The following is a 17,646-nucleotide window of genomic DNA, read 5'->3' as shown; positions in this document are numbered from 1 at the left end:
ATAAAGATGAAAATAGTGCATGAAATAAAATCTATTTGAAATTTCCTCTCAATTTCAAAGTATCACTTTTCTTCTTAACATGTTGCTGAGATACATTTGTCCTTTAAAAATACTTTTAAAATAAAACTTACCTGAAGAGCCAGGCAAAGAATGACAGCTGCTAGTTAGTTGGTTTTCATTGTGTTGCCATAGTGATATGTATATACAATATGACCTTACTTATTTCAGATGAGGAAGAAAAGTTGTTTGTGGTTCAGCTGCTGGTAGGATACTTGGAACTACTCGGTAGATATATTAAATTAAAATTTCTGTTTATTTGTGGTTCTAAAAAAAACACAAGAAAATTTCATCTAAAAAATTCCAATTTGTTTTAGCATGTAATCTGTGAAATATTGGATAAAAAATGTGTTTAGGACTTGTTAAAGGAATATATATTGTATACTGAAACCCATTTCATTTTAGTTAACTATAAAATAAAAAAATATATAGACTACTAGAAATATCAAAAGCTCAGGGTCCAGTATAATACTATGTAGGCAACCATGTAAGGCTAACAATTTAAAGTGTCTGAAGATAAAATGAAAGTGCTCCTGCTTTACAGATCAACATGTTTTAAATATTATTTCTACATAATATATATAAACTTATTTTAATACTGAGTCCATTTTCCTTGCTGTATTAATATTCAATAAAGAGAACACTTTAATTGTTACATCATAGATAAATTATGTCATGCTATTACACAAATAGAAAATTATTGATATATTAATTATATTGTCATACATGATCATTGATAATAACTTCCTGTATATCAACAGGAGACCAAATGGATGGACTGCTGCTCTCCCATGGACGTCGACTTCTCATGTCCCTGGTACAGGTCCTGGAGATGGACTACAGTGATATCAGGATCGTAGAGGAGCGCACAACTATCACGGGTGATGGTTTGTAGTTTCTTTTTACTTCATTTTTCCATTGGAACAAGGATACTCTGAATACCATGGAGAAAATCCAAAGAAGTGTTTTTAATCCCCGTAAGTCCCCTACTGATGAAACTGGGGGGACTATAGGTTTCCTCCCTGTCCATCTGTCTGTCCATCTGTCTGTCCATCTGTCTGTCTTTCCGTCCATTCAGTTTTCTGTACTTTTCTCAGCCATGCTTCAAAGTATGTTGGTGAAAGATGGCGTGTGTCTTCAGTAAGAGTAATTACAGGTCATATTCTAGTTTCAAGGTTTTTGGGTCAAGGTCAAGGTCACTGTTACTTTTTTTTGTTGGGACTGCTATGTGATATGTATTGCTTTAGCCATACTAAGTATGCTTGTTATTATATATTACTTGTATTAGATTGTGGTGGTCAAGGTCATGGTTAAAGGTCAATGGTTACAACTTTATATTACTTTCAAAATAAAAAGAATGTGTATAGAGTATCTCTTGCCCCTGATGACAGATTTATTTTATTGATGAGGGGGTTGGGGTATATCTTACTCCAACAATGTTAGAGGTTTTACACGGCGAGATACTTTAGACAGGCAATAGAAAAAGAGCCGACCAGCGGCCTCTTATGTTATAGGAGTAGGGTATATCTATGATAAGGTCTGCTAACTTTGTTTTATTTGTTATTAAATTTATTTCAAGTTTAAGTTTAACATGTTACCCTGGTTTATGGAACAAATTATTAGATAAGAACTTCATTTACATGTAAATTCAGTGTGTTCTAAACATCAAAGCACCTGTCATAACCTATAAGGTTCAAGAAGCAAAAGAAAATGGTATAAATCCTTATTTACATGCATTGCCTCTTTGTAAAAAATATTCTTAATATGTTAAAATCTGCTTTTTTGTAGATGTCATCAATATTTAAAAATATTTCTATGTAAAAAAAAATATTCTTTCCTTAAAAAAACCCACTTTACATCGGAGCAATGGCTTCTGCTATAAAATTCAAAATTTTAATTTTTGATGATTTATGAAAACCTTTAGCAAACATGTGCACAGTTTTCATAGTCATGTTTTTCATAAGAAAATAACTAGAATGCTATTTACAAAATAATTTAAAGATTATCTGAGAATTCTTCCATAAAGAAATATAGTTTGTGTTAATGGACATAAGTGTGTGTTGCAGTGTTACTTAAGGTTTTTCCTGTTTTAGGAGCAAGTGCCTTGAATCCGGATACTTCACCTAATGTTCTCCCACTCCGAAAATACTTCAAACATTTCCACGACACTCAGATCTACAAACAGCTACAGCGAGCCTGTCGGTGCTTAGGACACTATGGTAATATCTTTTATGATAAATAAAAATTTCATCATGATCCATATCAAAATTCTTTTGCTGTAGTATCAGTCTGTTAGAGACTAAAGAGTATTAATTACTCTAAACATTTATATTTATTAAGTGGTAGTCTTATTTTCGTATTTTTGGCCATTATGTTAAGTACTGCAATATAAATAATGATTGTGGTAACATCAGATTTATATGCTGTTTTTGTAAAATATAATATAAGTTCATGATTTATTCAATGACATTATTTGTAATAATGTAATTTGATGGTGAGTTAAAAAATGGGTGTACCAAAAATATGTATACCGTATTTATCCTCAGATATATCCCATCCCCTAGACTTAGTGTAAAAAGTTTAAAATTAATACTTAAGTTTGGGGAGGGCTTATTTGTGAACCTTCGTTAAGCTTACTATTTTAAAAATTGATGATTTACAAAAACTTATGGGAAGGGGTTAATTTGGGGATAAATACGGTATACTATAAACCTGTAATTGTCTACCACTGGTGAAAACATGGTAACAGTGCAAGCTGTTTGAGATTATTTGAGATTACCCAAACTGGATGATAGGCCCCTATATATAGGCTGTTCATCGTTATCACTGCCCCTATATATAGGCTGTTCGGACTTATCACTGCCCCTATATATAGGCGGTTAGGTTTTACAAACTGGATGATAGGCCCCTATATATAGGCTGTTCATCGTTATCACTGCCCCTATATATAGGCTGTTCAGATTTATTCTGTAAATAACCCACTGTTAATCTTTAGTAACAGAGGAAATGAGATATTGTTAGGTTATCCAAACTGAATGATAGGCCCCTATATATAAGATGTTCAGACCTGTCAATTCCTGTAAATAACCCACAGTTAATATTTACTGTAGTTACATAGGAAAAGAGATATTGTTAGGTTATCGAAACTGAATGATAGTCCCCTATATACAAGATGTTCAGACATATCGATTCCTGTTAATAACCAACAGTTACTCTCTAGTAACATAGATAATGATGTTTACACCTGTAATTGTTGACCACAGGTAGCACACCTTTACTGGTGGACCAGGTACTGGATATTACCTACATGTCTGGAACCTACAAACCTCAGGCCATCCTCATGCTAAACGACATCATCAGTGGTACTGCAGGTATGGATCAGTGTTGGGTACAGTCAAATAAACAGACAAATATCAGTGGTACGGACCAGTATTGTGTACAGTCAAATAAACAGACAAATATCAGTGGTATGGACCAGTATTGTGTACAGTCAAATAAACAAATATCAGTGGTACGGACCAGTATTGTGTACAGTCAAATAAACAAATATCAGTGGTACGGACCAGTGTAGTGTACTGTCAAATAAACAGACAAATATGAGTGGTACGGACCAGTATTGTGTACAGTCAAATAAACAGACAAATATCAGTGGTACGGACCAGTATTGTGTACAGTCAAATATACAGACAAATATCAGATGTATGGACCAGTATTGTGTACAGTCAAATATACAGACAAATATCAGTGGTACGGACCAGTATTGTGTACAGTCAAATAAACAGACAAATATCAGTGGTATGGACCAGTATTGTGTACTGTCAAATAAACAGACAAATATCAGATGTATGGACCAGTATTATGTACTGTCAAATAAACAGACAAATATCAGTGGTATGGACCAGTACATCTTCGCTAGCCAAGGCTTCTGATTACGTTACACTCCACGAACCCTTGGCAGATATAGGCGTCAGTTCTGGCCCTCTAGCGGTGATTCGAAATTACCACCCTTCACGCATGAAATTTTCGACCAATCAAAACAAGCGTTACCGATTTACTTCATCGGTGATGTTTACAAACACACATCGAGGTTTGGTGTCATTTCGATGAGATATGTGATCAATGACTTATATGAATTGATCAAACACTGCGAATGTTCCCCCAAAGATTGTGATTTTTGTATTTAGGTAAAATGCCATGACATAGTCGGCAATGTAGCTCTGTACTGGGTGCCGCATTTTTTGTTTACTGCGAAACCAAGCCAGAATGTAAAACGCGATTTGATTGGGTGCCCTGGGATTCCAGGGCGCGACGGTTTGAACACGACTATATCCACCAAGGGTTCGTGGAGTGTAACGTAATCAGAAGCCTTGGCTAGCGAAGATGGGACCAGTATTATGTACAGTCAAATAAACAGACAAATATCAGTGGTATGGATCAGTACTGTGTACAGTCAAATAAACAGACAAATATGAGTGGTACGGACCAGTATTGTGTACAGTCAAATAAACAGACAAATATCAGTGGTACGGACCAGTATTGTGTACTGTCAAATAAACAAACAAATATCAGTGGTATGGACCAGTATTGTGTACTGTCAAATAAACAGACAAATATCAGTGGTATGGACCAGTATTGTGTACTGTCAAATAAACAGACAAATATCAGTGGTATGGACCAGTATTGTGTACTGTCAAATAAACAGACAAATATCAGTGGTATGGACCAGTGTATAGTGTACAGTCAAATAAACAGACAAATATCAGTGGTATGGACCAGTATTGTGTACAGTCAAATAAACAGACAAATATCAGTGGTACGGACCAGTATTGTGTACTGTTAAATAAACAAACAAATATCAGTGGTATGGACCAGTATTGTGTACTGTCAAATAAACAGACAAATATCAGTGGTATGGACCAGTATTGTGTACTGTCAAATAAACAGACAAATATCAGTGGTATGGACCAGTGTATAGTGTACAGTCAAATAAACAGACAAATATCAGTGGTATGGACCAGTGTATAGTGTACAGTCAAATAAACAGACAAATATCAGTGGTACAGACCAGTATTGTGTACAGTCAAATATACAGACAAATATCAGTGGTATGAACAGACAAATATGAGTGGTACGGACCAGTATTGTGTACAGTTAAATAAACAGACAAATATCAGTGGTATGGACCTGTATTGTGTACTGTCAAATAAACAGACAGATATCAGTGGTACAGACCAGTATTGTGTACAGTTAAATAAACAGACAAATATCAGTGGTACGGACCAGTATTGTGTACAGTCAAATAAACAGACAAATATCAGTGGTATGGACCAGTATTGTGTACAGTCAAATAAACAAATATCAGTGGTACGGACCAGTATTGTGTACAGTCAAATAAACAAATATCAGTGGTACGGACCAGTGTAGTGTACTGTCAAATAAACAGACAAATATGAGTGGTACGGACCAGTATTGTGTACAGTCAAATAAACAGACAAATATCAGTGGTACGGACCAGTATTGTGTACAGTCAAATATACAGACAAATATCAGATGTATGGACCAGTATTGTGTACAGTCAAATATACAGACAAATATCAGTGGTACGGACCAGTATTGTGTACAGTCAAATAAACAGACAAATATCAGTGGTATGGACCAGTATTGTGTACTGTCAAATAAACAGACAAATATCAGATGTATGGACCAGTATTATGTACTGTCAAATAAACAGACAAATATCAGTGGTATGGACCAGTATTATGTACAGTCAAATAAACAGACAAAAATCATTGGTATGGATCAGTACTGTGTACAGTCAAATAAACAGACAAATATCAGTGGTACGGACCAGTATTGTGTACAGTCAAATAAACAGACAAATATCAGTGGTACGGACCAGTATTGTGTACTGTCAAATAAACAAACAAATATCAGTGGTATGGACCAGTATTGTGTACTGTCAAATAAACAGACAAATATCAGTGGTATGGACCAGTATTGTGTACTGTCAAATAAACAGACAAATATCAGTGGTATGGACCAGTATTGTGTACTGTCAAATAAACAGACAAATATCAGTGGTATGGACCAGTGTATAGTGTACAGTCAAATAAACAGACAAATATCAGTGGTATGGACCAGTATTGTGTACAGTCAAATAAACAGACAAATATCAGTGGTACGGACCAGTATTGTGTACTGTCAAATAAAAAAACAAATATCAGTGGTATGGACCAGTATTGTGTACTGTCAAATAAACAGACAAATATCAGTGGTATGGACCAGTATTGTGTACTGTCAAATAAACAGACAAATATCAGTGGTATGGACCAGTGTATAGTGTACAGTCAAATAAACAGACAAATATCAGTGGTATGGACCAGTGTATAGTGTACAGTCAAATAAACAGACAAATATCAGTGGTACAGACCAGTATTGTGTACAGTCAAATATACAGACAAATATCAGTGGTATGAACAGACAAATATGAGTGGTACGGACCAGTATTGTGTACAGTTAAATAAACAGACAAATATCAGTGGTATGGACCTGTATTGTGTACTGTCAAATAAACAGACAGATATCAGTGGTACAGACCAGTATTGTGTACAGTTAAATAAACAGACAAATATCAGTGGTATGGACCTGTATTGTGTACTGTCAAATAAACAGACAAATATCAGTGGTATGGACCTGTATTGTGTACTGTCAAATAAACAGACAAATATGAGTGGTACGGACCAGTATTGTGTACCGTCAAATAAACAGACAAATATCAGTGGTACGGACCAGTATTGTGTACTGTCAAATAAACAGACAAATATCAGTGGTATGGACCAGTATTGTGTACTGTCAAATAAACAGACAAATATCAGTGGTATGGACCAGTATTGTGTACTGTCAAATAAACAGACAAATATCAGTGGTATGGACCAGTGTATAGTGTACAGTCAAATAAACAGACAAATATCAGTGGTATGGACCAGTGTATAGTGTACAGTCAAATAAACAGACAAATATCAGTGGTACAGACCAGTATTGTGTACAGTCAAATATACAGACAAATATCAGTGGTATGAACAGACAAATATGAGTGGTACGGACCAGTATTGTGTACAGTTAAATAAACAGACAAATATCAGTGGTATGGACCTGTATTGTGTACTGTCAAATAAACAGACAGATATCAGTGGTACAGACCAGTATTGTGTACAGTTAAATAAACAGACAAATATCAGTGGTATGGACCTGTATTGTGTACTGTCAAATAAACAGACAAATATCAGTGGTACGGACCAGTATTGTGTACAGTCAAATAAACAGACAAATATCAGTGGTACGGACCAGTATTGTGTACAGTCAAATATACAGACAAATATCAGATGTATGGACCAGTGTTGTGTACAGTCAAATAAACAGACAGATATCCGTGTTACAGACCAGTATTGTGTACTGTCAAATAAACAGACAAATATGAGTGGTACGGACCAGTATTATGTACAGTCAAATAAACAGACAAATATCAGTGGTATGGACCAGTATTATGTACAGTCAAATAAACAGACAAAAATCATTGGTATGGATCAGTACTGTGTACAGTCAAATAAACAGACAAATATCAGTGGTACGGACCAGTATTGTGTACAGTCAAATATACAGACAAATATCAGATGTATGGACCAGTATTGTGTACAGTCAAATATACAGACAAATATCAGATGTATGGACCTGTATTGTGTACTGTCAAATAAACAGACAAATATCAGTGGTACGGACCAGTATTGTGTACAGTCAAATAAAATGACAAATATCAGTGGTACGGACCAGTATTGTGTACAGTCAAATATACAGACAAATATCAGATGTATGGACCAGTATTGTGTACAGTCAAATATACAGACAAATATCAGATGTATGGACCAGTATTGTGTACAGTCAAATAAACAGACAGATATCCGTGTTACAGACCAGTATTGTGTACTGTCAAATAAACAGATAAATATCAGTGGTACGGACCAGTATTGTGTACAGTCAAATAAACAGACAAATATCAGTGGTATGGACCAGTATTATGTACAGTCAAATAAACAGACAAATATCAGTGGTATGGACCAGTATTATGTACAGTCAAATAAACAGACAAAAATCATTGGTATGGATCAGTACTGTGTACAGTCAAATAAACAGACAAATATGAGTGGTACGGACCAGTATTGTGTACAGTCAAATAAACAGACAAATATCAGTGGTACGGACCAGTATTGTGTACTGTCAAATAAACAGACAAATATCAGTGGTATGGACCAGTATTGTGTACTGTCAAATAAACAGACAAATATCAGTGGTATGGACCAGTGTATAGTGTACAGTCAAATAAACAGACAAATATCAGTGGTACGGACCAGTATTGTGTACAGTTAAATAAACAGACAAATATGAGTGGTACAGACCAGTATTGTGTACAGTCAAATATACAGACAAATATCAGTGGTATGAACAGACAAATATGAGTGGTACGGACCAGTATTGTGTACAGTTAAATAAACAGACAAATATCAGTGGTATGGACCTGTATTGTGTACTGTCAAATAAACAGACAGATATCAGTGGTACAGACCAGTATTGTGTACAGTTAAATAAACAGACAAATATCAGTGGTATGGACCTGTATTGTGTACTGTCAAATAAACAGACAAATATCAGTGGTATGGACCAGTGTATAGTGTACAGTCAAATAAACAGACAAATATCAATGGTACGGACCTGTATTGTGTACTGTCAAATAAACAGACAAATATGAGTGGTACGGACCAGTATTGTGTACCGTCAAATAAACAGACAAATATCAGTGGTACGGACCAGTATTGTGTACTGTCAAATAAACAGACAAATATCAGTGGTATGGACCAGTATTGTGTACTGTCAAATAAACAGACAAATATCAGTGGTATGGACCAGTATTGTGTACTGTCAAATAAACAGACAAATATCAGTGGTATGGACCAGTATTGTGTACTGTCAAATAAACAGACAAATATCAGTGGTATGGACCAGTGTATAGTGTACAGTCAAATAAACAGACAAATATCAGTGGTATGGACCAGTGTATAGTGTACAGTCAAATAAACAGACAAATATCAGTGGTACAGACCAGTATTGTGTACAGTCAAATATACAGACAAATATCAGTGGTATGAACAGACAAATATGAGTGGTACGGACCAGTATTGTGTACAGTTAAATAAACAGACAAATATCAGTGGTATGGACCTGTATTGTGTACTGTCAAATAAACAGACAGATATCAGTGGTACAGACCAGTATTGTGTACAGTTAAATAAACAGACAAATATCAGTGGTATGGACCTGTATTGTGTACTGTCAAATAAACAGACAAATATCAGTGGTACGGACCAGTATTGTGTACAGTCAAATAAACAGACAAATATCAGTGGTACGGACCAGTATTGTGTACAGTCAAATATACAGACAAATATCAGATGTATGGACCAGTGTTGTGTACAGTCAAATAAACAGACAGATATCCGTGTTACAGACCAGTATTGTGTACTGTCAAATAAACAGACAAATATGAGTGGTACGGACCAGTATTATGTACAGTCAAATAAACAGACAAATATCAGTGGTATGGACCAGTATTATGTACAGTCAAATAAACAGACAAAAATCATTGGTATGGATCAGTACTGTGTACAGTCAAATAAACAGACAAATATCAGTGGTACGGACCAGTATTGTGTACAGTCAAATATACAGACAAATATCAGATGTATGGACCAGTATTGTGTACAGTCAAATATACAGACAAATATCAGATGTATGGACCTGTATTGTGTACTGTCAAATAAACAGACAAATATCAGTGGTACGGACCAGTATTGTGTACAGTCAAATAAAATGACAAATATCAGTGGTACGGACCAGTATTGTGTACAGTCAAATATACAGACAAATATCAGATGTATGGACCAGTATTGTGTACAGTCAAATATACAGACAAATATCAGATGTATGGACCAGTATTGTGTACTGTCAAATAAACAGACAGATATCCGTGTTACAGACCAGTATTGTGTACTGTCAAATAAACAGATAAATATCAGTGGTACGGACCAGTATTGTGTACAGTCAAATAAACAGACAAATATCAGTGGTACGGACCAGTATTATGTACAGTCAAATAAACAGACAAATATCAGTGGTATGGACCAGTATTATGTACAGTCAAATAAACAGACAAATATCAGTGGTATGGACCAGTATTATGTACAGTCAAATAAACAGACAAAAATCATTGGTATGGATCAGTACTGTGTACAGTCAAATAAACAGACAAATATGAGTGGTACGGACCAGTATTGTGTACAGTCAAATAAACAGACAAATATCAGTGGTACGGACCAGTATTGTGTACAGTCAAATAAACAGACAAATATCAGTGGTATGGACCAGTATTGTGTACTGTCAAATAAACAGACAAATATCAGTGGTATGGACCAGTGTATAGTGTACAGTCAAATAAACAGACAAATATCAGTGGTACGGACCAGTATTGTGTACAGTTAAATAAACAGACAAATATCAGTGGTACAGACCAGTATTGTGTACAGTCAAATATACGGACAAATATCAGTGGTATGAACAGACAAATATGAGTGGTATGGACCAGTATTGTGTACAGTTAAATAAACAGACAAATATCAGTGGTATGGACCTGTATTGTGTACTGTCAAATAAACAGACAGATATCAGTGGTACAGACTAGTATTGTGTACAGTTAAATAAACAGACAAATATCAGTGGTATGGACCTGTATTGTGTACTGTCAAATAAACAGACAAATATCAGTGGTACGGACCAGTATTGTGTACAGTCAAATTAACAGATGTACGTTAACAGCTGACTTCTCTAAACAAGGTGTTTATGTCAGATGTGCTGAAGGTGATGTTTGGCCATTTTTGGAATGATCACAATCAGTTGAGTCAACTTTTGGGGGTATACACATGTGTACATCCATACAAAGGTCATGTGTACATCCATTCAAAGGTCATGTGTACATCCATTCAAAGGTCATGTGTACATCCATACAAAGGTCATGTGTACATCCATACAAAGGTCATGTGTACATCCATACAAAGGTCATGTGTACATCCATACAAAGGTCATGTGTACATCCATTCAAAGGTCATGTGTACATCCATACAAAGGTCATGTGTACATCCATACAAAGGTCATGTGTACATCCATTCAAAGGTCATGTGTACATCCATACAAAGGTCATGTGTACATCTATTCAAAGGTCATGTGTACATCCATACAAAGGTCATGTGTGCATCCATACAAAGGTCATGTGTACATCCATTCAAACTTCATGTGTACATCCATACAAAGGTCATGTGTACATCCATACAAAGGTCATATGTACATCCATTCAAACTTCATGTGTACATCCATACAAAGGTCATGTGTACATCCATACAAAGGTCATGTGTACATCCATACAAAGGTCATGTGTACATCCATACAAAGGTCATGTGTACATCCATTCAAACTTCATGTGTACATGCATACAAAGGTCATGTGTACATCCATACAAAGGTCATGTGTACATCGATACAAAGGTCATGTGTACATCCATACAAAGGTCATGTGTACATCCATACAAAGGTCATGTGTACATCTATTCAAAGGTCATGTGTACATCCATACAAAGGTCATGTGTACCTCCATACAAAGGTCATGTGTACATCCATTCAAAGGTCATGTGTACATCCATACAAAGGTCATGTGTACATCCATACAAAGGTCATGTGTACATCCATTCAAAGGTCATGTGTACATCCATACAAAGGTCATGTGTACATCCATACAAAGGTCATGTGTACATCCATTCAAAGGTCATGTGTACATCCATACAAAGGTCATGTGTACATCCATACAAAGGTCATTTGTACATCCATTCAAAGGTCATGTGTACATCCATACAAAGGTCATGTGTACATCCATTCAAAGGTCATGTGTACATCCATACAAAGGTCATGTGTACATCCATTCAAAGGTCATGTGTACATCCATACAAAGGTCATGTGTACATCCATACAAAGATCATGTGTACATCCATTCAAAGGTCATGTGTACATCCATACAAAGGTCATGTGTACATCCATTCAAAGGTCATGTGTACATTCATACAAAGGTCATGTGTACATCCATTCAAAGGTCATGTGTACATCCATTCAAAGGTCATGTGTACATCCATACAAAGGTCATGTGTACATCCATACAAAGGTCATGTGTACATCCATACAAAGGTCATGTGTACATCCATTCAAAGGTCATGTGTACATCCATGCAAAGGTTCTGTACAAGATATCTCATGAACCCCTTTGCAGATTAGGTTTATATTGACAGCATTACATCACACCATCAAGGTCTATGTGTTTATATTTACAGCATTACATCACATCATCAAGGTCTATGTGTTTATATTTACAGCATTACATCACACCATCAAGGTCTATGTGTTTATATTGACAGCATTACATCACACCATCAAGGTCTATGTGTTTATATTAACAGCATTACATCACACCATCAAGGTCTATGTGTTTATATTTACAGCATTACATCACACCATCAAGGTCTATGTGTTTATATTTACAGAATTATATCACACCATCAAGGTCTATGTGTTTATATTTACAGAATTATATCACACCATCAAGGTCTACATGATTATATTGTGGTATTCATCACTCAAAGTTCAAGCTTAAAGGTCATAATTGACCACTTTTTGTAAACAGGATGTCTTATGATCCCCAGGACAGATTTGGTTCATATTAACACCATATCATAACACTGTCAATTTCTATACTTGGTCCATGGAATATCTCAGCTTATCTTTCATCACTCACTTTTATCATATAACAGAGGAGGTTCGGAGATATGAGTTACTCTGAGTCTTACAGTTCTTGTCAAACCACAAATAAAAATCGTTCTATGTGATATCAGTTCTAGGTAAAACTCATATTGTTAAATAAAAAAGAAAATGAGAAATTAATTCAATTCAGATTTGTTTAGGATTGTTGAACTCTTTCTTTCCAGAGAAAAAAGGCACACCAACACTTTCATCATCTGCTGATTGGCCTGACCACCAACTACAGAGTACAATTAGGTAGGGCATGCCAGGCTTTAGTTATGGAATTTTTGTGTCACCTACAACGGATGTCAGAAAGGCAGAGCACAGGTGTTACTTTTCCGACGGTGTCAACAATGTTAAGGTTTTAGGTCTAGCAGTTCCTGACAAAGCTACACCAACAAAACCTCAATCATAGATGTAGCATGGGTTAATAGAGCTTATTGCACTAAAAATGTTTCATGGCTTTCTGCATTTTTATGGTAAAAATCTCAAATTTCTGGACTTTGGAGAAAATAATAGTTAAGGTGTTGTGTTTAGCTCTTGCATATTAAGCTGCTTCTGACAAACTGTTAGAGCTAGTCTAGAACATCCAAACTTTGGTTATATGTGTATCATGGAATATATAGCTGAATGCATTGCACTCTTTACTAGCATTTCTATGATTTTTGTATGTTTTTGGTAAAAACATTAAATTTCTGGACTTAAATTTCATTAGTCTCTTCAAATATATCATTTAGTATGTTAAAATGCTTATGATATCGACAAAGCAGGTCAAGTGACACATACATTTGTAATAACGCATAATTCTTGCATGATTATACATGTATTTGAAGTAGAATTTCAATTAATAGTACAGTGACAATGAGAAAATAATACACAGATCATTGTATTAATACACAGTATGTTAGTGGAAGAATACTTGTCACCTGGAAACTTCTACCTTGTAACCATGGCAACTGAGGAAAGTGGGAAACATCAACAGGTGCCAGGAAGTTCATTAAGGGCCATAACTCTAGTTTCAAATGAAGAGAGTGTGAGTGTATACAACAGGAACACAGTGTTGATCTGTCTACTACTGGAAGGACTCGGAACCTTCGCTAAGGTAAAATATTTCCAGCAGATTGTTACACAGGAATTTGGACAAAACGGTAATGGGTTTAGACACTGTCAGGCTCTTAATCTGAGGGGGAAGATTCTTATCATAATAAGTTTATAGAGTCGAGGCTTGGAGAGTGTTTGCTAGCTTAAGAATCTTACCCAGTGGATTAAGATCCCCTTAATTGTCTCATTCATTATTTTTCTCCTACTCTAGATTTGACTTATGTGCACTTAAATGGTCATGATAGTGTAAAATTATGTGTTCTCTCAATTGCTACACTCTCCATGTCAGAACATTGGAAAATATTCTCTGATGTGAGAGCCTAGTTGGGTGGACGTACTTTCATGTTTTGACATAAGTAAGGAATTCTGACTATTATCTGCTACTAGTATGTACAGTATTATTTGGACTAGCTTTAGTAATGTAAACTCATTATATCTACAGGTACTTGGCAGGAGTTATCTTCCTTTGTTGATGCAGACACTGTACCCAATGTTGGAAAAACTAGGAGACAATACAGCTGTAATCAGCACTGCAGCTTACCTGTCACTATGTACCACCTGTACAGCATGTAATTACAGGTAAGTTATCATGGTGTTCCACCTGTAATTACAGCTGTGTATGTCACCATATACCACCTGTACAGCCTGTAATTACAGGTAAGTTGTCGCAGTGCACTACCTGTATAGCCTGTAATTATAGGTAAGTTGCCACAGTGTACCACCTGTACAGCCTGTATTTACAGGTAAGTTGTCACAGTGTACTACCTGTACAGCCTGTAATTACAGGTAAGTTGTTACAGTGTACCACCTGTAATTAAAGGTAAGTTGTCACAGTGTACCATCTGTACAGCCTGTAATTACAGGTAAGTTGTCACAGTGTACTACCTGTACAGCCTGTAATAATAGGTAAGTTGTCACAGTGTACCATCTGTACAGCCTGTTATTACAGGTAAGTAATAAATGAGGCCCAGGGCTCTGGGCTTAAGAGCTATCATATTTGTTCAAATATGCAAAACTCTTAAAATAATAAAAAGGTCTATGAATAATTAAAAAGTACAGGGCTCTGATATTTTGTATTTAATATGTAACAAACAAAGAAAAAATACAATTTTAGGCCAAACTCGGTGACCAAAAATTACTTTAGTAAATCAACAAGATAGGTGAATCAAATGTTCCAATTTAATCTTCTTTTCATATGCTATCAAAGATGAATGATAAAAACCCATTCGGCATCTGTTTTAAGACACATATATATATGTAGTTTATTTGACTTTTATCATACTTTTTTCACAGATCTATTGCAGAATTGATTCAGAAAAATGCTGATTATCTGGTAAATGCTATTTCTCTCCGACTACGCCATTTCCATGACAACCAACAAAGCCCTCTGGTGTTAAAGGTCATGTTGCAGTACAGCAGTAGTGACCTTCTACCGCTGATAGATGACACCATACAGGAGGTACTACTGTGTTTGTCTGTAGTTGTCTGTAGTTGTCTGCCCCTGATAGACGACACCATACAGGAGGTACTACTGTGTTTGTCTGTAGTTGTCTGTCCCTGATAGATGACACCATACGTGAGGTACTACTGTGTTTGTCTGTAGTTGTCTGTAGTTGTCTGCCCCTGATAGACGACACCATACGGGAGGTACTACTGTGTTTGTCTGTAGTTGTCTGCCCCTGGTAGATGACACCATACAGGAGGTACTACTGTGTTTGTCTGTAGTTGTCTGTAGTTGTCTGCCCCTGATAGATGGCACCATACAGGAGGTACTACTGTGTTTGTCTGTAGTTGTCTGCCCCTGATAGATGACACCATACAGGAGGTACTACTGTGTTTGTCTGTAGTTGTCTGCCCCTGATAGATGACACCATACAGGAGGTACTACTGTGTTTGTCTGTAGTTGTCTGTCCCTGATAGATGACACCATACAGGAGGTACTACTGTGTTTGTCTGTAGTTGTCTGTAGTTGTCTGCCCCTGATAGATGACACCATACAGGAGGTACTACTGTGTTTGTCTGTAGTTGTCTGCCCCTGATAGATGACACCATACAGGAGGTACTACTGTGTTTGTCTGTAGTTGTCTGCCCCTGATAGATGACACCATACAGGAGGTACTACTGTGTTTGTCTGTAGTTGTCTGCCCCTGATAGATGACACCATACAGGAGGTACTACTGTGTTTGTCTGTAGTTGTCTGTAGTTGTCTGCCCCTGATAGATGACACCATACAGGAGGTACTACTGTGTTTGTCTGTAGTTGTCTGCCCCTGATAGACGACACCATACAGGAGGTACTAGCTGTGTTTGTCTGTAGTTGTCTGCCCCTGATAGATGACACCATACACGAGGTACTACTGTGTTTGTCTGTAGTTGTCTGTCCCTGATAGACGACACCATACACGAGGTACTACTGTGTTTGTCTGTAGTTGTCTGTCCCTGATAGATAACACCATACAGGAGGCACTAGTGTGTTTGTCTGTAGTTGTCTGCCCCTGATAGATGACACCATACACGAGGTACTACTGTGTCTGTCTGTAGTTGTCTGCCCCTGATAGATGACACCATACGTGAGGTACTACTGTGTTTGTCTGTAGTTGTCTGTAGTTGTCTGCCCCTGATAGATTACACCATACGGGAGGTACTACTGTGTTTGTCTGTAGTTGTCTGCCCCTGGTAGATGACACCATACAGGAGGTACTACTGTGTTTGTCTGTAGTTGTCTGTAGTTGTCTGCCCCTGATAGATGGCATCATACAAGAGGTACTACTGTGTTTGTCTGTAGTTGTCTGCCCCTGATAAATGACACCATACAGGAGGTACTACTGTGTTTGTCTGTGGTTGTCTGTAGTTGTCTGTCCCTGATAGATGGCATCATACAGGAGGTACTACTGTGTTTGTCTGTAGTTGTCTGTAGTTGTCTGCCCCTGATAGATGGCATCATACAGGAGGTACTACTGTGTTTGTCTGTAGTTGTCTGTCCCTGATAGATGACATCATACAGGAGGTACTACTGTGTTTGTCTGTAGTTGTCTGTAGTTGTCTGCCCCTGATAGATGGCATCATACAGGAGGTAGTACTGTGTTTGTCTGTAGTTGTCTGCCCCTGATGGATGACACCATACAGGAGGTACTACTGTGTTTGTCTGTAGTTGTCTGTCCCTGATAGATGACACCATACAGGAGGTACTACTGTGTTTGTCTGTAGTTGTCTGCCCCTGATAGATGACACCATACAGGAGGTACTACTGTGTTTGTCTGTAGTTGTCTGCCCCTGATAGATGACACCATACACGAGGTATTACTGTGTTTGTCTGTAGTTGTCTGTCCCTGATAGATGACACCATACAGGAGGTACTACTGTGTTTGTCTGTAGTTGTCTGCCCCTGATAAATGACACCATACAGGAGGTACCACTGTGTTTGTCTGTAGTTGTCTGCCCCTGATAGATGACACCATACACGAGGTACTACTGTGTTTGTCTGTAGTTGTCTGTCCCTGATAGATAACACCATACAGGAGGTACTACTGTGTTTGTCTGTAGTTGTCT

General features: G+C 36.8%; 1 protein-coding gene across 1 annotated transcript in view; it reads left to right on the top strand.

Annotated features, from left to right (window-relative positions):
• Positions 1-17,646, top strand: part of LOC117344643 (TELO2-interacting protein 1 homolog) — a 38,538-nt gene that overhangs the window by 11,432 nt on the left and 9,460 nt on the right. Inside the window, exons 10-17 of the mRNA XM_033907469.1 lie at positions 229-285; positions 819-944; positions 2,151-2,276; positions 3,321-3,428; positions 13,183-13,252; positions 13,898-14,099; positions 14,541-14,677; positions 15,392-15,557. Coding sequence (XP_033763360.1) covers positions 229-285; positions 819-944; positions 2,151-2,276; positions 3,321-3,428; positions 13,183-13,252; positions 13,898-14,099; positions 14,541-14,677; positions 15,392-15,557 — 992 coding nt within the window. The remainder of the gene's footprint in view (positions 1-228; positions 286-818; positions 945-2,150; positions 2,277-3,320; positions 3,429-13,182; positions 13,253-13,897; positions 14,100-14,540; positions 14,678-15,391; positions 15,558-17,646) is intronic.

The sequence above is a fragment of the Pecten maximus genome, chromosome 16, assembly GCF_902652985.1.
Source record: "Pecten maximus chromosome 16, xPecMax1.1, whole genome shotgun sequence".
Taxonomy (NCBI): domain Eukaryota; kingdom Metazoa; phylum Mollusca; class Bivalvia; order Pectinida; family Pectinidae; genus Pecten; species Pecten maximus.
The sequence above is the reverse complement of the archived record's forward strand: the minus strand, read 5'-3'. Positions and strand labels throughout refer to the sequence as shown.